This window comes from Protopterus annectens, chromosome 1.part2 (genome assembly GCF_019279795.1).
Source record: "Protopterus annectens isolate FY-2018-M chromosome 1.part2, PAN1.0, whole genome shotgun sequence".
NCBI lineage: Eukaryota > Metazoa > Chordata > Ceratodontiformes > Protopteridae > Protopterus > Protopterus annectens.
The window spans coordinates 314,268,580-314,292,386 of NC_056727.1; the positions used below are offsets into that span (position 1 = coordinate 314,268,580).

At 37.7% G+C, this 23,807-nt stretch overlaps 1 protein-coding gene across 1 annotated transcript in view; it reads right to left on the minus strand.

The window, feature by feature from the left end:
* Positions 1-23,166, minus strand: part of ISM1 (isthmin 1) — a 757,871-nt gene extending 734,705 nt beyond the window's left edge. The window contains exon 1 of the mRNA XM_044056225.1: positions 21,678-23,166. Within this exon, the coding sequence (XP_043912160.1) occupies positions 21,678-21,815 (138 nt within the window). The 5' untranslated portion in view covers positions 21,816-23,166. The remainder of the gene's footprint in view (positions 1-21,677) is intronic.
* Between the last annotated feature and the right edge of the window lie 641 nt (positions 23,167-23,807).

Here is a 23,807-nt window from a genome sequence, read left to right on the forward strand (position 1 = left end):
TCTGGTTATGTAAATCTCTGTGGCCTGGTTAGCTTGGCAAGTTTCTGTTTGGTTTGTGGATTTGTTTGTTTGTTTTTTTTTTTTTTTTGGGGGGGGGATGACGGTGGGTTAAGATTAACTACATTTGAGAGATCCAGAGTGAAAGTAGGGCAACATTGTATTGCAGATGTTTTTTAATTATACTGTGTGAGTGGTGAGATCTGTAGATCACCAGATCTGCACAGAGAATAATTGGTAAGTCGAGTTGGTCAGCTAGTCGAGAGTGGATGAATAGGGAGAAGATTATGGGTGCAAGACTGAACCATGGGGAATTCCAGATGGAAAGGGTGCCGAGGGTGATATGGAGTCCCCTATTTTAAAGGAGTAGTATCTGTCAATTAGAAACGTTCTAACCATTGCAAAGTCTAGTTAGTAATCTGGACTTAGTAGGAGAGTCAGAAAGGATGGTCTATGAAGTCAAATGCTTTAGTGAAGTTTACAAATACTGCTCCTATAAGGTTTCCTTTGTTGAAGTTTGAAATCTAGTGATGTCTTCAGGTGTTTCTGCAGTTAAACCCTACTAATGTCTGTAGATATCTAATACAGACTGTTCATATTTGCATTAATAATTCCAAAATCAGACTGCATAAAAGTCATTGAAAGATTTCATTTTAAAGCTTACGTGATAGGCAACACACTGCAATGATATTTGACCTCTGCCTAGGGCTGCTAAAGAAATATTAGTTGTTGTTCATTCACGATTTATTTAGGCTGTCATAATTTTCATATTTTTATAAATATCTCAGCAGCTACATGACACAAATAGAACTGCATAGACTAGCAACTTAACTATATCTATCAACGGTAACAAAATGTATAACACCCCAACATTAAAATCACTCTTCCTTAACCCCTATCTTAACATATGTCACTTCCCACTCTCACCCTACCACTCTGACTACTCATCTACCCTTAATACTCTCTGCCTCTATCTTTCTTTACTAACATATCAACTGTAATTCACCTCTTAGGACAAGTATAAAGTAAATATCTAATACTAATTGACAATTGTACATAACTACTGACAAACTCAAATAACATCTAGTGTAAATAATTGAAACTTATATTTTAAAACTTTGGGTTGTAATCAGCTATATCTTTTAGTGAGCATATCTTATGTCATCTGCTGCTCAAAGTTATTTATTGTACCTGGTTATTTTCATTGTTCTATGATCTAGTGTGACTGTAAATGTGTGTATTTTATCCACTAGATGTGTGCAATTGTACGTAATCTTGTCTATGGAGCTTTTCTCCCTGGACCTCCGCTGGAAATGGGCAACGTCCTAGTAAACAAATGATAAATAAATAAATAAACATGAAAGCTCACAGATGGACAAACAAATATGTGTGTAGCTTGAGTGGTTACTATGATATTGTAAGCTGTTCACAAAATATTACAAAATTAATATTTACTGGGTTTATTATGACATGTAAAAATCCAGTTTTAAGCCTTAGAATATAATCAGTACTGGAAGGATTTCTTCCCGCTAAACAGTTTGTCATTTATATTTCTTTAGTAACCCTTACGGTTCCAGAGATGTGAACATTTGTTTGAAATTTGAGGACAAACCTTGATTTTGTCAAAAAGCTCAGGATGCAATCTTTCAAAGTGAAAGTACAAATCCTCAGAGCTCCATTGGAACAAATTAGTTAACAGGATGTCATCAGCAAGTGAGACTAGAGCAGTCTAAGTACTTATGTTTGACTAAAATCCATGTTGTTTCGAGGAAAGAGTTCTGTAGGTGCGCAGGTAGCCAACAAGTTGGAATAAAATTTTGGTGAATAAATGGGTATATATGAATTAGTTACAAAGATGTTAGAAGTCAAAACAAAAAATAAATTCTGGATGAATATCTGAATTACTTACCAAGGTAAGTCAAAACAAAAAGTAAAGTATGGATGAGGGAGATGATAGTGAAGCTAGAGGAGGACCCCCCTCGTGCACCATCTTACTCATATGTGCTAACCCTAAACCATAACTCTAACACTACCTCTGCTCCTAACCCTAACCCAATACATTACGTTACTAAATAATCTTTTCCTACAGTAACCCTAACCCACAAACACTTGCATATTTACACCAACTGTAATGTAGATCAATGTGTGTATGTCTCTTTAAGAAGCTATCCAAGGGCTTGCACAAGTGTATAAATACTGAGCACGTGCAAACCTGACTGCCATTTTGTAGTAAGCTGTTGAGATGTAAGCATGTCTGAATGTAAGGTCTGTATGTTAATCAGTTTATTTACGTTTAATGATGCTGTTATTCATCTTGATGTGTTTCTATGTAATAAAGCATCTAAATGAACTACCCCACTTGCTTGTCTTCTGTGTATAGAGGGGCGAGCGACATGGTGTCAGAAGTGGCATGTCTAAAGGGCAAGGTGTCAAAAGAGGCGTGGTTAAAATGACTTATGGCCAGAAAGAGCTTCAGTTTCTCCACTTTGAATTTAAGAGGCATCTAGGTATGGTTGGAGGTATACACAAGAGTGGACCATCAGTGCTGCACATATAATTCACAAAAACAGGTCAGATATGAATTTCAAATGTTAAAACTTGCTCAAACTATTTCTTATTCGCAAAATATTAAGTGAAACATACAGAATGTTCTAAACGATATTAAAATAAGTCGAAATGCCCAACATTCATAGAAATATTCAAATTTCTAAGAAAAATGTTTGAAATAAAGTCCAAATTGCATAAAATGAATAAAATGAAAGAAATAACTGCATTTTTCACAAAGCACGTATTTTTCATATTAACTGAGGCTATCCAAGTTATCAGAAGGATATGAAGTGTTCACATGTTTGTGTAGTATTACAGTAAAGCTATTTCACAAAATACAGACATTTCAGAGCGTATTTTTCAAAGTACAGTATTTCAAAGAGTTTATTGTGTATTTTTGACTGTTACTGCAACCTGCAGAGAGGCAGCTTATTCGTGCATAATTACAAGGGCCATATTTCAGTGTGTTTGTGCATACTTTGTTGACATGGCAGACGGTTTTCAGAAACCAAGTCCACTTGTGTTTGATAACAATATTGCAGAGAACTGGAGAGCGTTTGAGCAAGAGTATGATATTTTCATACAGGCTGCATTTCCTGATAAAGTTGACCATGCAAAGGCATTTATTCTGCTTAATTTAGCTGTGTCAGAAGCCTTAGAAAGAGAGCGTTCATTTGTGTATGCACCCGCTATGTTTACAGGAGAGGGGGGAAACCATCATACTGCTGTACCAGCTGAGTCAAGGGAGGACTCTTAATGCTTAAAATGTAAATTTAGAGAAATGTGTAACCCCCAGACCTATATTACAATGAAAAGGCACTTATTTTATACAAGGGATCAAAAGGCTGGTGAAACTTTCGCAGCATATACAACTGATTTGAGAAACAAAGCTAAAACATGATACTAAAGATGATGCTGTAAGAAAGATTTTGCTTTGTGACAGTAATTTAACTTTGAATAAGGCCATTGAGATTTGTCAGATATATGAGATCACAGAAAAGCACACAAATACACTTACAAATGAGAAAGGCATGTTTCCAGTAACATCTAAGGCTTACTTTGATAGCACGCAGCACATAGTTAAAAAAACAGGCCCAGCCACATGGTAGCAACTGTAACCCCTGCAACACCCAGTGGTAAATGCCAGAGCATTCTAGCAAGTTCCAGAGTTTGCACGGCCTCAGCGAAGCATAAAAGTGAGCCAGCAAACTCAAAACAGGGGCCCAAACCTAGTTTTATTGTCAATTGTCGTAATTATGGAGGTAATCATGAACCTAAAAGGGCAAAGTGTTTAACTTTTGGTCAACAATGCCACAAATGTAATAAATGGAATCATTTCAAAAGGTTTTGTAAATCAAAATCCATACATTCTTTTCATAAAAGGGAACTTCTCAAGAAATTAGTTGATCAATTAGAAAGCTATGACCCCTCGTCAGCTACTTTTTATGTTGATGGTGTGTCATTGCTTCATGAAACAGTCAATGCAGTAGATTTATGGGGCAAGAATGAAGTATTTTGTACTGTTTGGATAAACGGCAAACCTATAGAGCTCAAAGTTGATTCTGTCTGCAATGTTATGTCTGCAGAAACATTTGCTAGATTAAGTGCTGGTGAAAGGCTTGATTTGGCAAAGTGTGTGGAGCTTGCTGCTTATGGTGGTGAAGAGATTCAGACTTGAAGGCTAAGTAATGCTTTCATGTTACTCTGCTGGGAGAAGCTACGACTTATTATTTTATGTGGTCAAGAGGCACATCCAGTCATTATTAGGGCTCAGAGACAGTTTGAAAATGGGACTGCTTTCATTTAATAAGGAAGTCCATCATGTTAGCTTAAAAGACTACCACTCTAATTTAGGCCGGTATATTTTTTCCACCAATGCTGATCTTTTTGAAGATAAACTAGGCAAGCTTCCAGTAGTGTGCTCCATGAAATTAGACCCATATGTCAGTCCAGTTATCAGGCCACCATGGAAAGTTCCAATAGCTATGCAGACCAGAGTCAAAGTTGAGCTAGACAAAATGGTGCAACAAAGTGTGATTTGTCCAGTTGGTTCATCTACTCCTACTGAATGGGTATATTCCATGGTGGTAGCGCATAAGAAAAGCTCAGATGACATCAGGATATGTATTGATCCACGAGATTTGAACAAACCACTAAAAAGACCTCATCATCCAATGTGCACAGTTGAAGAAGTCACAGCCCTGATGCCAAATGCTACTGTTTTTTCTGTCTTGGATGCAAAGAGTTCATTTTGGCAAATTCTGCTTGACAAGAAATTTTCATTGCTAACTACTTGTAGCACTCTGTTTGGAAGGTACAGATTTCTGAGAATACTACTTGGGATAAATTCTGCAAGTGAAATCTTTCAACGTGCAATGGAGCAAATTTTTTTCTGGGTATCCTTGTGCTATTATAGAAGGCAACGTACTAGTAGGAGGTAATGATGAAGCTTAGCATGACAGAAACCTCAGAAAATATCTGGAAAGATCACATCAAATGAATCTTAAGCTCAATCCACAGAAATGCAAGTTCATATTATGAGAAGTCACTTATGTTGGTCATTTATTTACCAGTTCAGGCTTATGACCAGACCCTTCTAAGCAAACAGCCATTCTCGAGATGCCAGCTCCAGACAACGTTCAAGCCCTGCAATGTTTTTTGGCATGGTTGACTACCTAGGCAAGTTCATTCCAGACTTAAATCAAATATCAGCACCATTCAGAGAGCTGACATGTTAAAATGTACCCTGGTCTTGGTTAGAGCACCATAGAGCATTTGATGTCCTGAAACAAAGAATTGCCAGTCCACCTACTCTCTGATACTATTATGTCCACAGGCCAGTTACTCTTTCTTGTGATGCTTCGAAATTTTGTCTTGGCACAGTCATTCTACAAGCGGGTCAACCTGTTGCCTCTGCATTGAGAACTCTTATCCAAACTGAAATGCAGTATACTCAGATAGAGAAAGAACTCTTGGCAATTAGGTTTGCATGTTCCAAGTTCCATGATTATGTTTATGGTAGACCTATTCAGATTGAAACAGATCATCAACCTCTAGTCACTATTTTGAGAAAGCCTATGCATTCAGCCCCAACCAGATTATAACACATGATGCTGAGATTGCAAAAGTATCATTTTAATCTTGTCTACAAAAAAGGCAAACTTCTTTATCTTGCTGGCACATTATCCAGATAGCCCAGAAGTATCACTGAACAGCATGAGAATGAGAATTTTGATTTTGAAGTCAAGGAAGTGAGAAATTTTTCTTCCACACATCTTGATGAGCTGAGAGATCATACCGCCACAGATCCAGTTATACAGAAGCTCAACACTTTCTCAAAGAAGGATGGCCGTCAAACCAATCCAGTTTACCTAAAGAAGCGCACCCTTATTTTCCATACAGAGATGAGATTTTGTCTGACAATGGTATTATCATGAAAGGTCCTAAAGTTATTGTTCCAAAGTCTTTGCAACAAGAACACATTACTATCTTACCCTGAGGTCACCCAACCAAACAACTCAACCAAAAGAAAGGCGAGAGGACTAGTATTTTGGTCTTCTATGTCACAAGATATTGAGAGAGTACTTTCATCATGTTCAGTATATAACAGTACAAAGCCACATCAACAAAAAGAACCACTTCAGCTGAATCAGATTCCTGGACTACAGTGGATGAGTCTGCACAAAGTTATTTCTGACAATGGCACACAGTTTACAAGCCAATAGTTCAAAAAATTTGCAGAAATGTGGGACTTCTCATGCCACGAGTAGCCCAGAGTATCTGCAGTCAAATGGCTTGGCAGAACGTGCAGTTCATAAGTGCAAAACAGTTACCAGAGAAGTTGAACAAGGCAATAGTGATGTTTTCCTAAATCTCTTGAATCTCAGAAATATTCCTCATGATAAACATCTTGGTTCACCAGCTCAGAGACTTCTGTCGAGACAAATCAGAACTACATTACCAATCAATAGTCAATTGTTGGTTCCATGTGTCAAGAACAACAAGTCAGTGAAAGGCAATCTGCTGAAGAAGCATTTAACCCAGAAGTCCTATTACAATAGGACCAGCAAACCGCTCAATCCATTATGAGAAGAAGTAGTAAGGATGCAAACATCCAAAGGTTATGATCGGATTGGAATCATGAAGAATATTTGCTCACAGCTGAGATCGTACATTGTGGAATCACAAGGAGTAAACTTTAGGTGAAATCAGAAACATTCGATACCGGTGTCCGAGCCTATACCACAGCACATAGCCTGTGAGAAAGACTCTTTATCTCAGAGTGAGTTGGCCAGTATGCCAGTTCCAGACGAAGTTCCAGAGAGTATTCCTATTCCTGTGATGAGTCCCAAAGTTTCTGATATGAGTTGTTCACTGAAGACTGTGCCTGTTGCTAAACCCAGTCCAGATTGTTATGTTACGAGATCCGGTCACATCACCAGATCATGTTCTACATACACAGTAACTTGGACATGAACATTGTGTTTTGTTTCTAATGTCTATAATAATGCATGTCTAACTCCAATGTTGTTTTTACTAAGGGCAATCTTTTTAAGAAGGAGGATGTAGATCAATGTGTGTATATGTATCTTTAAGAAGCTATCTAAGGGCCTTTACAAGTATATAAATACTAAGCACGTGCAAGCCTGACTGCCATTTTGTAGTACGCTGCTGAAATGTAAGCATGTCTGTATGTAAGGTCGGTCTGTTAATCAGTTTGTTTATGTTTAATGATGCTACTATCCATCCTGATGTGTTTCTATGTAATAAAGCATCTAAATGAACTACCCTGCCTGCTTGTCATCTGTGTATAGAGGGACAAGCGACATATAAGACAATCTTCCACATCTTCATAAGCAACATTTTTTCATTCAAACATTAATTGCCCTGCACACTCCTGTTTTTCTATACTGTATAAAACTAAATTCAAACATATGTCATTCGCACAAATGAGCATTCACTCGTGTGCATTCTTACTTTTTTACACCCACAAAAACTTTTCTTCCAAATGTGTATTATTCTGCCTTTTGACTTACAACCAACAGGAAAGATGGCACAGACTGCCAGTGACATCAACATCTCAATTTCTGAGGAAGGATCAGGATTTGTCCAGAATGCTCACCAGTGTCAGTGGGTGTTGAAAGTAGCTTTAGCTTAGCAAATTCATGTGACAGTATTAGCTTAATGCAGTATGTTCATAGGTAAGTAGTAGGCAATCAGTTTGCAGAACATTACAAGCATAGTCAGAAAAAAAAACTTATTCAAAAGATTCTTCTAGCTTTAAGAAAGGCAAGACAAGATAGGCAGGGGGAGAATTTGAGGCTGCCCATCCAGTTATCTAGGCTGACCTTGAAGGCGGCAAGGGTACAACTCCCCTTGACATGTAGTGGAAGGTTGTTCCAGAACTGAAGAATACATTGGGATATGAATCTCTCATGCCAACATATCTTACTTATCTGCCCATGAAGGTTTCATTCCTTTAACTATGTATTTGAGGTACCATTAGTACTGTAAAAGAATAGGAGCTCAAATAGGATTGGATATTTCATGGCTCGAAAGGTTAGACAAGATCTCCACAGAGGAATCAGTAAGAGAATGAATGTATGTTAAACTATGCTTTAGGACTTCGGCACCTCAAGTGCCCAGTGCAGCACTTTGTAAGGTTGGTGCTGTTGCACTAGTCACTATCAGCACATCAGTGCTAAAATGGTCAGATATTTATAGTATTGCAGCCATACCTAACCTAACAGAGTACTCAAGGTAGTTTAAAGCATTTTGGCTGATTTTCTTTTTCTAATTTGTGTACTTGCCAATATCTCTCATATCTGACGCATGCTTAAATCAGTCTAATTTGAAAGTCTTTGCAAAGATACAGATTGTGCTTGGTTGTATAATGGCAAACAACATAACTGTGTTTGTTATGTATTTGCCAGTGGGGGTGCATTGATTGACATGTCTCTTTTACATGACCAGACAGAATTTGACACCTATGTGCAAAGAAAATGAAATAAGGATAAAAGGGACAGAACTGCAGTGTCAGTATTACAGTGCAACCTGCATTACAAACTGCTACTGGTTTAATGTCTTGTTTGCTTCTTTGTAATGCAGTTAAGTGAGACTGGTATCCCCTTAACTTTACTTTCTGACACAGAGTAGACACTGGACAACCTGTAACAATAACACTAATACTTTTTCCCTTTAAGAATGCACTGCTCTGTCACAAACTGACAACACTCTGAGATAATATCTAAATTATTTTCTCAAACATTTATTTGACAGCAGCCCAGTGCAAAACTATAGATTTATTGCTATAAATGTACATGGAATAAGAAGGGTGCCAAACAGTCTCACAATACTACTGTTACCTGAAGCCAGTGCTACAGAACATTTATGTTTTGTTTAATATTTATATAGTTTTACCACAGCATGAATACATAAATTATTATATCAAGTCAAAACCAACAGAAAACCATGAAAGCTGGATTAAAAAAAATGTAAAGGCATTATTTAGTACCATTAAGAAAGCAGTGTATTTTTGAAATAGTAAGTGGTGGCTGGCACTTCTTAACCATCTATGAACCAACCAGATAGTTTATCTAAAGTGGAATCAGGTGTGGCTTAAAGAAAGACAATCCCATTATCCCCATGATTTTTGGAATACTCAAGGTACATACGAACATACTGCAGCCCCCTTTTAGGCCATAGTTTCAGCACATGGGTCCAAAACACAGGACATAGGAGTATTTATAGATAGGCTGTTAAAACCTTTATTTTCTATGGACAACCATCTGTTAAAAGACTCCTGGGATGTTTTTGGGGAGGTTAAACAATACCTTATGTGATAACAACATTGGGTTTCTAACAGTGGATATTGTTAATCTGTTCTCTAGCATACCTACAGAACAAGGTATGGAATTGTTCCACGAGCCTCGTTCGAACTTAAAATTTTTAAACTCTGGTAAAATCATGGCAATTAAAGAATGTGTGTGAATGATACTCGAAAACAATTTCATATATTTCAAGGGTGAATTTTTCAAACAAATGTCTGGGGTAGCAGTGGGGTCAGCATGTGCTCCCATGTATGCGAACTTAGTTTTATATATTTGGGAGCTTTTGCATGTATTTCTTAGTGAATTCTACAAATACTGTAGATTATACCTTCACTACCTAGATGATATTTTATCTCATCGTCAGGACCAGAAGAAAGTATTAATCAATGTATAGAATACTTTAATAACACAACACAATTTTTAAGATTTACATATACATACAATAGTTCTAAAATAAATTATTTAGACACAGTTATTTCCAAAACAGATCAAAGCTTTAAATCCAACATATACAGAATGCCTACACATATCAATACTTATTATTCAAGTTCCCACCCCCACCATCAATAAGTGAATCTTGTGAGGGGTCATTCTATTAGATTAGCCTATATGATATCAGACTGATGTTTTCTTGAAAGAAATTGAAGTTTTAAAAAACATGTTTTATGATACAGGATACCTAAGGCATTTGGTTGAGGGAACTATAAGGGAAGTTGAGGACAACAGTGCACAGAAGTTTAAACCAATTCTTAGTGTTGTCTTAAATAATAAAAGCAAAAATGACAAGGGTTTCACATTTGGAACTGTTATGGTGCTGGAATATAATAATAAATGTCATGAAATTAGACAAATTATTGAAAAGAGCTGAAACATTCTGAGATCTAACCCATCAGGTTATACAGTAGCAGGGAGCCAACCCTGAATAGTTAGTGAAGTTTCCAGGAATTTAAAGATTATTTTCCAAAACTGAGAAACTTACAATGCAACAATTATTTATGAAAAGACAAGGAAATGTGGAAATTGCAAAGTGTGCATACATACATACTACAGATGGGTCAATTATGTATAAATTAATATAATGTTAGGTTTATTAAAGGAAGTTGTAGTAAGACAGGAGTTGTTCACTTAGCTAAAAGCAAGGCATGGCCATCATTTTACATGGGGAAGATAGAAAGTGCACTAAGAAAATGAATATATGAGGATAACTCGGATATAAAAACAAGAAATAATGCCAGTGCTCTATACAAACACTCTTGCATATGTCTGGGATTTGAAGATTTCAGCTTTGTTATTTTGGATAAAATTATTAATAACCCTCAAGGAGGTGGCTGGGAGAGCAGACATGCATTTAAGAATTTTTTTTGGGCAGCTCACACTTAATGCCAGTGCACCACCAGGGTTTAATGAAACCATTTCTATAAAACTTCATTTAAAATTAAGGGCAGGCAACTTGTAAACACTTAAGGGATTTGAATATTTTAACAAGTCTGTATTTTAAAACTATACTTTTTTTTAAATGTTTGAACTTTATTAGTAAGAACAACTGTTATATTTTAACAGATCTTACAACTGATATACTATTTTATGTGGGAAGTTTGCGTGTTTTTTAGAAAAGTATTAATTAATTTAATTAATTATCTTAATTACTGGAAAACTGAATGATTGGTTAAGTTATTGGATTATAAAACTACTGTGGGTTACCTTTGCAATTTATTTGGATGAAGTCTTATCTAGAGACAAAAGCACTCAATCAGCTGTTTAAATATTTTTTTTATTTTCTATATGTTTTGGATCTTCAATTTTGGTGTACTCCACACACCTGCTTCCACTTTAGATATGCTCTATGGCTGGTTCATAGTTGTTTACAGCATATCATCACTGAACAAATTTTTGCCTTCTTAAGCATCTTTGCCCCCCTGCTCTTTCATTCACTGGTTAATTCATTCAAATGCTGTTTATATTATCCAGTACTAATTTGTCCTAGCTAATAATTTGTTATTACATTACTTTTACTTCACAGTATGTACACAAAACTGTAATGGGGATTAGCATGGCATAAAGCTAACAACACACACAAAGCAGCAGAAATGATAATGTCTGCAAAACCTGATCAGCATTTCTGGAAACAGAAATGTCCTCAATTAAAAACAACATATTAATTAATGTACTGATTTAGAAAAACAATCTGAAGAGAAACTTTAGTGTTTGTTATGCAGCAGTCCCCTTGTGATAATATTACACATGTTAAATTCATGTACAGTGCCATATTCTTTCTACATCACTATCTGTACACACACACACACACACACACACATATACATATATATATATATATATATATATATATATATATATATATATGTGTGTGTGTGTGTATATGTATTTATGCACCCATACACATATCCACATCGTGTGTGTGTGTGTGTGTGTGTGTGTGTGTGTGTGTGTGTGTGTGTGTGTGTGTGTGTGTGTGTGTATGTATTTATCCACCCATACACATATCCACATCGTGTGTGTGTGTGTGTGTGTGTGTGTGTGTGTGTGTGTGTGTGTGTGTGTGTGTGTGTGTGTGTGTGTGTGTGTGTGTGTGTGTGTGTGTGTGTGTGTGTGTGTGTGTGTATGTGTATTATCAAAGTGTGAGTGTATATAATGATGATCCAAAGGATGCTAAGTCTAATAAAAAAAAAACTCAACTATTAAAGCTAAAGAACGTTCCTTCATCGCCCATCCTTACCTGGTAGTTTAGAGTGTTCATTGACTATTTACAGACAGAGGCTCTAGCACTTTTAGATACCATCATACAACAACCTAAATAAGTTTCTTGCAGAAGGACCAATACTCAGAACTACACAGAGGTCCTAGACTGAGCATACAGACTGCATTGATGGCCTTTCTCCACAGGTACACTTAGTGACTGAAGAAAACTGAGGAAGACATATTATATTACAAAATGAATCAAAAAAATACCTGAACAAGTAAGCAGGTAAATGATCGCTATGTCTGCTGTTAGTGGGACCCTGTACTAGATGTTTTTACTCTTCTTATACTGCATTCTGCATGATCTTTCCTCAACCCAGAAGAGGTATCTCTACATACAGTGACTGATACAAAAACGTATAGCACCACTCTCCGACTGAAGAGGTATCTCTACATACAGTGACTGATACAAAAACGTATAGCACCACTCTCCGACTGAAGAGGTATCTCTACATACAGTGACTGATACAAAAACGTATAGCACCACTCTCCGACTGAAGAGGTATCTCTACATACAGTGACTGATACAAAAACGTATAGCACCACTCTCCGACTGAAGAGGTATCTCTACATACAGTGACTGATACAAAACGATAGCACCACTCTCCGACTGAAGAGGTATCTCTACATACAGTGACTGATACAAAAACGTATAGCACCACTCTCCGACTGAAGAGGTATCTCTACATACAGTGACTGATACAAAAACGTATAGCACCACTCTCCGACTGAAGAGGTATCTCTACATACAGTGACTGATACAAAAATGTATAGCACCACTCTCCGACTGAAGAGGTATCTCTACATACAGTGACTGATACAAAAACGTATAGCACCACTCTCCGACTGAAGAGGTATCTCTACATACAGTGACTGATACAAAAACGTATAGCACCACTCTCCGACTGAAGAGGTATCTCTACATACAGTGACTGATACAAAACGTATAGCACCACTCTCCGACTGAAGAGGTATCTCTACATACAGTGACTGATACAAAAACGTATAGCACCACTCTCCGACTCTCACCTTTATCACTGAGGTGCTACTTGTCTTACCACTGTTATCAAATAGGTGCTTGAAAATGTGAAAATTCACACACTTGATAGTTAACAATGAGGCTGACTGTGGCACATGCCTTCTACTTGTAAGCAAAGTATTCTTTAATTATTCATATATGTGCAATGCACTCAAAGACACTATTAAAATAAAAAATGGATACTGTCAAAGTATAATAACGCACTCTTTATGTATATCATAGTGAAATGCTTAGTAACTCACTTGTCAGGTTATTTAGCACCATACGTAAAACTCACACTACCCAGTACTGGGTGCATACACCCCAAACCATTTCCTTCTCCACAAGCTACAGCACGGATTAGACTTAATGCTCTTCACCTGATGCAGACAAACCTGCTAGAATAAAGGATTTATTGGTGCTGCAGTGCACCAAGCCTTACAAAGTGTGGAGCCAGAACACCAGTGAAACTTGTGCTGAGCTGGCCTGCCTAAATACAAATGTATACAATTTTGTCCATGTATTCCTATGTCTAAATTATAATGTCAATGAATTCAGCATTTCAGGTATGTTATAGCTGTTACCTACATTTGCATATTGCACACAAAAGTCCTCCTTCCTAGAGCATGTAGACCATTGCCTGCTAACACAAAACTTCAATGCGTTTTTATGGCAGATAGTGAAATTCTACAATGTGAAACAGGCATGCATTGTGCTTATTCATACTTGCATGCAATACATAATAATGTAACACAAATGTATTTAACTTGCATACCTCTCAACTGTCAAGATTTTCACAGAATGTCCAGATTTTTGGCTCATATTTTTTATCGATTCCTTGTAAAGTTTGTGGGTTTTTTGGGCAAATTACTGAGGAATGAAGTCATTAAACAATGACATACATTTGTGTTTCAGACTTCATATCCATCAGATAATGCAAGCTAACAGAAAGTACAACTGCAAGTTGTCAAAACTTTTTCAGATGGTATAAGAATGTCATTTGGTCTTGACAAATGTGCAAAAGCAACCTTTAAAGCAGGAAAACTGCAGCACCAGGAAAACATCAGATTGGGACAAGAATGTAATATAAAAGAACTTGAGCAAGAGGGAGTATATATACATATTTGTGAGTTGATGAAGGGCCAACAATAAAACATGAACAAATACGAATAAAACTTAGTAAATAAACTTTAGAAGACTTAAGTTAATCCTGAAAACAGCACTGACATCTAGGAACAAAATCCAAGCTATGAACCAATTTGCTCTTCCTGTCCTAACTTACAGTCTTGGAGTGATTGACTGGCCCCAAAATGCATTGTATAGATTAGATAGGAAAACAAGAAGGATACTTCATGCTCACCAAATGATTTATAAAAATCAGTGCATACCAAGATTACATATTCCCCGTTACGAAGGAGGGATAGGCCTCCTTGAAATTGATTACATGTATAGATCTGCAATCATAGGACTCCACACATATCTGCTGACCTCACAAGACCCAAGTGTAGTGAAAGTTTTGAAACATGAGGAGAATAAATCTAAGATGACTTCTCTGCTTAATCTAGCAGAAGCATATTGGCATCAAGCAGAAGTAGATAAAAATCAGGCTGCAACTGAATGTGCCAAAAAACAAATGAAAGAATATAAGGTTAGGGACCAGATGAGAAGGCAAGAAAAGTAGAACATGCATTAATATAGTTGCAAAGCATAGAAGACTTCTGGAAGAACCTCATATTGATCCGGAACAAATGCAGGAATGGTTAAGGAGAGTTGAATTCAAACCAAGAGATGAAAGGTTAACATCGGTGGGGCAAGATAGTGGGCTGTGTACATGTTGGTTTATAAAGTCCATTGAACAAGTGGGAGAAATGGACAAATTTAGGTTTTGTAAAACCGAATTGGAAACAGTCGTACACCTTGTTGCTGTTTGTGACATACTAATCGCAGAAGGACTGTATACTGAAATGCATAATAATGTGGCAAGATTGTTGCACTGAGGATTGTGCAAATATTATGGTACTGAAGTGGCAGAAAAACACTGGAAACATAAGCCACAAAGCATCATAGAAAATGATGACGTTTACATCACATGGGATCATGCATTACCAATAGTTCAAAAGATAGATGCTAGGAAACCAGATATAGTGGTCCATGAAAAGAAGACAAAAGTAGCATTGATCACTGAAATCACCACCCCCAGTGACTACAATGTCTTCCGTACAGAGAGACACAAAGTCAGAAAATATCAGGATTTGCAGGCAAAAATGAGAGCAATGTGGAAAAAAGATACCCAGACAGTCCCAATAGCAGTAGGAGCAATGGGTCTTATAAAAAAGAATCTGCAATCATATTTAGATATGTTACCAATACATGCAACTCCATACGAATTGCAGAAGTAGTCATTACTGGGCACATTGCGGGTGCTGCGAAGAGCACTTCTGGTTGACATCAAAGATTGAGACAATACTAATTTCATAAACTTTAATTGTACTTTGACTTAGGAATGGGTTCCATTCCCATCATGGTATTAGAAACCCAAAAGATTTGGAGAAATTAAAAAAGAAATTCTGTTATCCTAACAACTTTCTAAGTTTTTAAGAGCAATATTTAAAATCTGCCCCTACTTTTGGGCCTTTGCCCCCCCCCCCCCAATTACTTTAAGTTTTATCCAGATTTCTTGTGCAAAGAGGTTGACAGGTATGTTAAGTTGTACTTTGAAATATACATGTCTGTCTAAATCCTCCCTGGGCAGAGCCAGTGGGTGATGTGGATAAGTCCTTTATTTTGGTTAACAAACACTGCTTAGATCTTTCTGACTTCAGCCAAAGACATATGCATATTACAAAGACTAAGCCAATCTGATTACATTGAAAACACACACATTTTTTTTTTGGTCATTCTAGTATTAGGAGGTCTCAGTGAGTCATTTAATATTGTTTTATTGGGGAAGTTTGGAAGCATAGGTTAATTGAATTACTCAGGATTACAAAATATGCAACCTGGAGCTAGAAGTATTCAAAATGAGGCCTACAGATTCATAACTCGTTAACTTGTACACTGTGCTGTCTATTCCTCAAGATGACGCTGTCAAGAAGAAGACAGGCTAAATATATAGCCATGCTTATTTATGTTTTAAAGATCTCTAAAAACAACATTTGAAACTTCTTAGTATACGTTTAATGTGCTTCCATACTGGCAATTTGGCTTCAATAGATGAGATGGGATCTTAAACTGTGTAGAGGGGATTTTAGCCATAGCCTATCCATAGCCATCTGATATTCATTCACTCATTCATTCTTTCATTCAAATAACAGGTTCTGCAACTTGAACCGCTGCAAAATAGGTAAATATGAACAACAATTAAAAAAAAACACAACATGGTAAGTATAGATGGTTATGAGCTGTAGTTCTTGTGGTAAATGGTTTGATTCCCAGAATCATCATTTATCTACAGTGTGACCCTGAGCAAGTCACTTAACAAGACATTGCTCCCAGGATGCCTCTTAAAAGCGAGCGTGTGTCCAGTTGGCCTTAGTTAACAAATAAGTATTATTATTATTAAAACTAGAATGGTTTGTTTCTCTCTCTGTAGCACTAAAGAGAACCCAACCCCATAGACTCCACAGTGAATAAAGTGGAAGAAAATGGCAGTATGTTGCCAGGTCAGGACCTTTACAAAATGGCAAGCATAGAGACAATAAGCCATATTAAAATACACTGAGAAATAACTACAGTCAGCAGTAAGGAATGTGTTATTTGTCAGGTGACAATTAACAGCACAACTTGCTTTTACTCGTATTCAACAGCACCGGAACGTCTGAAATATTCCTGTGTGCTGTATTTATTTCAGGGCTGCCTCTGTCCCTACCCCCCACCCCACCCGAGAAAGACGGAAAGACCATGTGTCATAGAAGCCCCAGCTGTTCTCCTCATTACATTATTAGTCTACCTCAGCAGAAAGTTCAAGGCCAAGGACTAACACCTCATAAAAACATAGCAGTCCTGGCTAGATTTACTTCTAAAAAGAAGGCACTGTGAGCGTGGAAAGAAGAAAGGAAGAAAGACAGCAGTGTGTATACGTTCTTGGCAGTATATCTACCTAGTGCATAATATGACGGAAACTATTTTATGCACAGTACCTAGCTCTATACAAAATATTAAGTTATGCATACCTTTTGATGTATAACCTTACTTCTGAAATGTCCAACACTCACTAAAATGTTGAATGAATTCCTTTAAAAGCACACAAATATACTCCATCAGAATGTCTAAGAAAAAAAGTAAAACAGCTTTGATGAGGGCAGGTCACTGAAATGCAACAAGTGGTGATATCTGTCACAATTTGCTGCCTTGAAGACTAAGTAAAAATAATGTGTTCAGACCCATAACTTACTAGCTTCAAACTGCAATTAAAAACTATCTGGTAAAATAGCATGCCTGTAAGTCTTTCAAAGCATTTATAAGTAAGGTAAGGAATAATTATGTATTCCATCAATTACTGGCTTAAAACTAATTCAGCTCTTTTCAAATTCAGTGAAATGCTTCTTTGGAAATGAACTGTAAGCTAATTTGCTATGTCTGTAATACTATGCTATATCTACAACTATGTTACTGCCAATGCCCATGTAAATATCTATATAAATAGGTCTACAATCTGTTGTACATTTAGTTGTATTGTCTGGCCTCTCTGGTTCAGGTCGTGACTGAAGTGGGTCCTTGGGCCAGTTCATCTACCTGGTTATCAAATGTTAATAACATAAAAATAAAGACCCTTATCTCCATCTAGGACTCTGAAGAGTGTTCTACCACGTGTTCTACCACAGTGGCAAAATCGCCTCTGGTCACTCACTGCTCCCCAAGTGGAAAGGAACAGATGATTTCATGGTAAATTATTCATTGAGAATATAATGTTCATCTGTACATAGATTTTTTTTTTTGTAGAGCAGAGATTATTTTATTAAGAATGAAAAACATGTACACTTTTTTTGTGTTGAACTCTAGCACATGCTCAAGAAGAAACTTTAATGCATACATTGCTGCTATTATATGTACTTGGTAAATTTAAATGCACATTATAAGATATCACAACTGATGTGCCATTTTCAACTGGCAACATCTGTCTTACTATGTAGCAACATTCACATGCTTTTGAGCAGAACTAATTGTATTCTGATTTATATGTGCCCACCATAACAAGACAGTCACCCATGTCAGCGTTCTATAGAAATATGGAAAGAATACGGATTGTGAAAAACATCACGATAAAGACCTCCAAAGTATGAGGGCATACTTTAGTTTATGAAATGAGTACCTGTAAATTTATGGAAATTAATTATTGTACTGAAAAAGAAACAGTTTTAATTTAACATTGTACACTGTAGCTCTGTCAACTTTGACATGTGGCAGCACACCTTCCACATGTGTTCAGCAACTCTTACCATATGACTAGTGGATAAAATAGGAGGAACATTTTCAGCTGAAAAGCTACTTTTAAATAGACTCCTCATACTAGAAGCTAAAAGACACCACAAGTGTTCTCCCATATGAATTTAAAAGTAAATATCTGGTAGCCAGAGCTGCAACCATGATTAAAATTCCATGCTGAGAATAGGCCCTCAGACAAGGACTGCCAACTTTTTAGATGCCATAAGTTGGGTATTTCATACTGAATCATTGATTTTGCAAGACAAACTGAGCCTTAACACATCCACATTTGTTTTCATATTGCTAAAGACTTCTTGTTCCACAATTCTAGTTATTTCGTTTTGTGTCATATTACAGATTTCAGATACAGTACTGTAGTTTTCTCTAGTCTTTGGAAGAGAGTTAGAAAATATTTTTCTCCTAAACACAGTAGACGTGTTATTTTTATTTTTCATGCCTCCAAATAAGAGAAAACTGCCAAAAATCAGGAATGCCCTGCGGAAAGAGACTTATGGTATACCTAGCTCAGGCAGTACATCAGTGCTGTGCCTGAAAAGCAAGAATTGACTATGCTTTAAAATTTCTGACTCATTAGGCTGGGGTTTACTCCTTACGTCAGAGAAGTGTGTGTGTGTGTGTGTGTGTGTGTGTGTGTGTGTGTGTGTGTGTGTGTGTGTGTGTATCTGCACACACTGCTGGAGACTGGCTAAAACCTAGTCACATTTACCTTTGCCTTTGTAGCCCAGGCTGAGGCTAAAAAGGGTGTGAAAATGATCACTTCACTTATATGATTAACAAATAGGTAAATGAAATTACAGTGGAATGTCTCCACTAATTTAAGGTGTATGAAACCTCTTTGATTTCAAGAAGGAAAGTAGACAACCTTTTGCACGTGTTTTCATAAGATCCCCTCAAATAAGAGGTAATGTATTGAACAAGTCCACTTGAGCAATGCTTACAACAAAATGATAATGAGTAGAATTACTGGAAAGAAAAGTCTTACTGGTAGCAGGGTCCCTTTCCTAACTCAAGTTATTAGCATAATATGCAATTTACTAAACATGTCTATGTTCAATAAAGAACTAGATTTAGTTACATAATATGTGAGTTCCTCCATAGCTCTCCCTATTGACGCATACGAATATACTTACTTATATAAATGGAGTAGACCTACTTGTTTGTGATTTTGGAATTTATGTGGAAAGTGACCTAACTTTTGACCAGCCTGTGCCCATTGTTGTAAGAAAGCCCTTCTGTACAGCTAAGCTTATAAACAAAGGGATTGTGTCTAGATCTAAGGATGGCACTGCTCCCCCTTTTATTCAGCCCTCATTAGGCCACTGATGAAATATAATGCCTCCTTTGGTATGTATCTGTCCAGACACATGCAACAACTTAAACGGCCACTGAGACACCTTAACAAAAGGGCTCAAGATCTAAACAACATGTCCTGCATGGACCAACTCAAAACCCTGTCACTATGCTCAGTATCCTACAGACTGCTAAGAGATGACCTGTGTCTGGCATACAATGCATCCTCCGACTCAGTACTGATGGATTTACTGCATATCAGCAAGTCAAATGGTATCAGAAGTACTTGATATATGGATCTAAACCTCTTCTGCAACATCAACGGAACAGTTTACAGGTATATGTATATCCTGAAGAGGGTACTGCTGCTGTGAAGCAGACTACTCATCCACATAAAACACTGTTCATCCCTGTCAATATTCAATCACAAGTTAGATCTGTGGATGGAAAACAGAAAATGTACCCCAGGACTGCAATCTAATGGACAGAGCTTCGCCTAAATGCTTTATCACATGCATGGGTCCCCTCAAATTATCTTTGTATGATCCCAGTTATTTTCATAAGGGTAATATATAATGACCATGGGATGGGTAAGGCCAATCATGGGATTGGTTATTTTCAGCACAATAAGTGAAAACTGGCTAAGCTTAAAATGGCACACAAAGGCAGGTAGCCTAGTACATAACAAACCCCTCAACCTCTTAGATCAAGAAATCTGGACAAAGCCAAAAGTAATGGTGGGATGGGGGGGGCAAAGGCCTAAAATCAGTGATAGATTTTAAATATTGCTCTTATAAGCTTAGAAAGTTGTTAGAAAAAAGGATTTTGCGTAACATGAATTTTCTGGATGATATGGAATCCGAAATTCAAACCTCTGTCATTATTTAGTGATTTCACTCCTCAGTGATTTGCCAAAAAACACAAATTGTATGGGGAGCAGACCAAAAATATAAGGCAAAAATCTGGACATTCTGCAAAAGTCTGGACAGTTGAGAGGTATGTGTAAGGACCTATGGATGACCAAGTAAGCTAAGAATTGCTTTTATGTCCTTCTAGGGTTACCACCTGTTGCACTTTGCGAGGGACAGTCCTTCTTTGGGCAGTTGTGTACTGCAACAAAAACTGAAAAAATGAAAATGTCCTGAGATTTTAGGACAAAATTATTTCCTATATTTTATGTAATAGTTGCATGAAATAGTTATTCTGTATCTGAAACACCTAAATGTTATAAGAAACAGAATAAGCAACTAAAATGCTACAAGAATAAGTGTTTATTTAGGCAAAAATTGAAGTCTGTCCTTGGTACTGGCCGTGGGTATATTTCACCCTGCAAAATCTGACGTTTGTACCAAAAATGTACCACTTTGGGCATTTGAAAAGGTGGTAACCCTATGTCCTTCTACATCTCTGTCTTTCTCTCTCTCTCTCTCCTTGTGTCTCACACTCAGTGAAATAAAAAAAACGTGATCTTGGAAGGCACCCTTCTTAACACTGGGAAAATATACATTTAAAATGAAATAATACTACTCCAAATAATGTTGCAGCAGAGTGTGCAACGCAACTGCAGCACAGCTCTCCATATGTTTAGCAGTTTCCCATAGCTTTGCTGCGCTCTTATGCTTCAAAGGTAGTACTATGCAGGACCCCTGCCTTAATGATGTTTACCTCCCAGTTTGCCAAGAGGAGTTGACTCCTAGGTAACTCAATAAAATGATGCCCACCTTGTTTTGTATGTGCCACATTATCCCAGAACATTCACTATCACTACAAAAGACATTTTCAGAGTAACCTACCTGTGATTGAGCTGCTGGATCTTCTTCGCTGTGATTGTTCGCCCCCAGATAGAGGGGGCTGCCCCTCAGAACGGTGATGTGTAAAGTCAGCAGCAGGAGTCCCAGCAGCAAAAGCAGCTCTGCCGTCAGCCTCACCATTCTCTTGACCCGGCCAGCTTTAGGACCCCGTGGCGGAGGAGCGCCGCCTCCTGCCGGCGAGATCCCGCCGCACTCCGGATCCGCTGGGGCTGCAGAGCCGCCGCCGCTGCCGCCGCCGCCGCAGCACCACTTCGGAGGAGCCACCTCGGGGCGCAAGGGTCCTAGGAGGCAGGAAAAACGGCGACACCTGGAGACTGGATACCTAAGGGATTAAGCAACACAGCTGCAAATCGGTTTGAGGACCAAATGGAAGGGTGAAGATGACAACAAATCCTGAAGCTGCATGGATTGCGCAGATTTCTCTGCAGACGGACAACTCCCGAACAGTTAGTTTCAAATGCAAATGGAAAATCTACTAAAGGTCGGTTAACAGACGTGGACTATCATCGCAGAGGTTGTAATTAAATGGGTGCAGAAAAGAGGAGAGGTGTTTTTGAAGCTGTAGGTTCAGGAAAAGTCTGCAGAGCTGCCCGATGGTGGAGTACAGTCAATGCCTTGATGCAGGACTTTTAGCCTCCTAACTCCACAAATACTTAACGGGAAAGTTTTAGTGGTCCAGCAATATTGACGCGTTGGGGTAAAACAATCTGCAGAATAGAAAAAGTGCTTCAACAAATGAAAAAAAATTGTTGAGCTGAGGTGAGGACTTCCAAGCAAAACTAGTGTTATTGAATAAAGTAAGTAATCAAGAATATATAAAAGTGATGAACTTCTACTCCAATCTTACAATTCAGTACAAAATCACTGGTTTGTTTATTTATCAGTTGCAGCTCTTAGTTTTGTCGCAATCTTGCAAGACTTAGGTCATTCTTCCCCGATATTATTCATTGATAAGAACCATCATTTGCCTCCGGTATTGGCGAGTCCCTCTGCAAGTCCACTTTCTTCGGTGTCGTTCTTGCATAAACAGTATAAATAAATGCGCGCTTCCCAGCAATACTTTTTGTCAGAAGTAAGACTTTTCCTTTTGCACTTCCCTCTTCTATATAGTCAGGTTATGCCATCAGTCCTATTATTTTTCTTATTATTATTCTAGATGTGGTAAATGCAAGCGCCACATTTGTTTCTAGACCCTCAGCATCTCACATCGACCTGGTTTAGCTCCAAACAACAGTGGCTGGACTGCTTTGCTGCCCACTTGCAAACCTCCACAGCTGCCTCTGGTGCTTGCAGCAGTCTAAAGCGCGCACTACAGCTTTCTGGAGCCTGTACCTGGAGAGTTTTATTAATCCCCTTCCACAGCATGCATGTGTTTGACTTTCCTTTCTGCCACACGCTCTCTGTTTGTATTTGACGAAACTCACTCCAATGTTTTTACACTCCTCTCATCTGGTTTGCTGTCCTGCACCCCACCCCCCGTCCTTAACCCTTTCCCACCCTTAGCCTCAGAGTGAATGTGCTCTGGCCAGGGACTTCCTGCAGAAGTGGGAGCTAGCTGCTTGATTTCAAAAGTTCACGCAGGGCTTTTCCTCAGTTGTGTTGTTACAGCTGGCAGAGTAAATAATAAGAAACAGGCACTGGTTACTTGTCTAACTGTGAAGTACACACAAAAGTGGCGTATTTGATTTTTTAAACCCAGATATAATTCTTTGTTCTGTTCTCTGCTAAGCAAACCTCAAAAAATCTTAAGCTATTAATGTAATAAAATTACATGGTCAAGTGGCTAAGTATTTGAAATATTTTAACTTGATAATTTTATTTGCTCTAGTCTGTTGGCATAAACCTCAAAGAGCACTCTTCGTGGAAAAAATAAATTTGTTATACTTTGCAGTTAGCTCACCTGTAATAATACAACTTGGAACGTTTGCTTTGGAAAGTAGCATTTGCTGCATTTTTTTACAAGTTTAAGGAAAAGATCATGTACGTTTAGTTACAAAAGGGTATAAATGTCAAGTTCATACATGTACCACTCGTCTGCATCTCAGACGGTATGTTTACAAAGACTGATTTTAGTAGCCATTCATACTGACTGCGAAGTCCTTTCAATTTAAA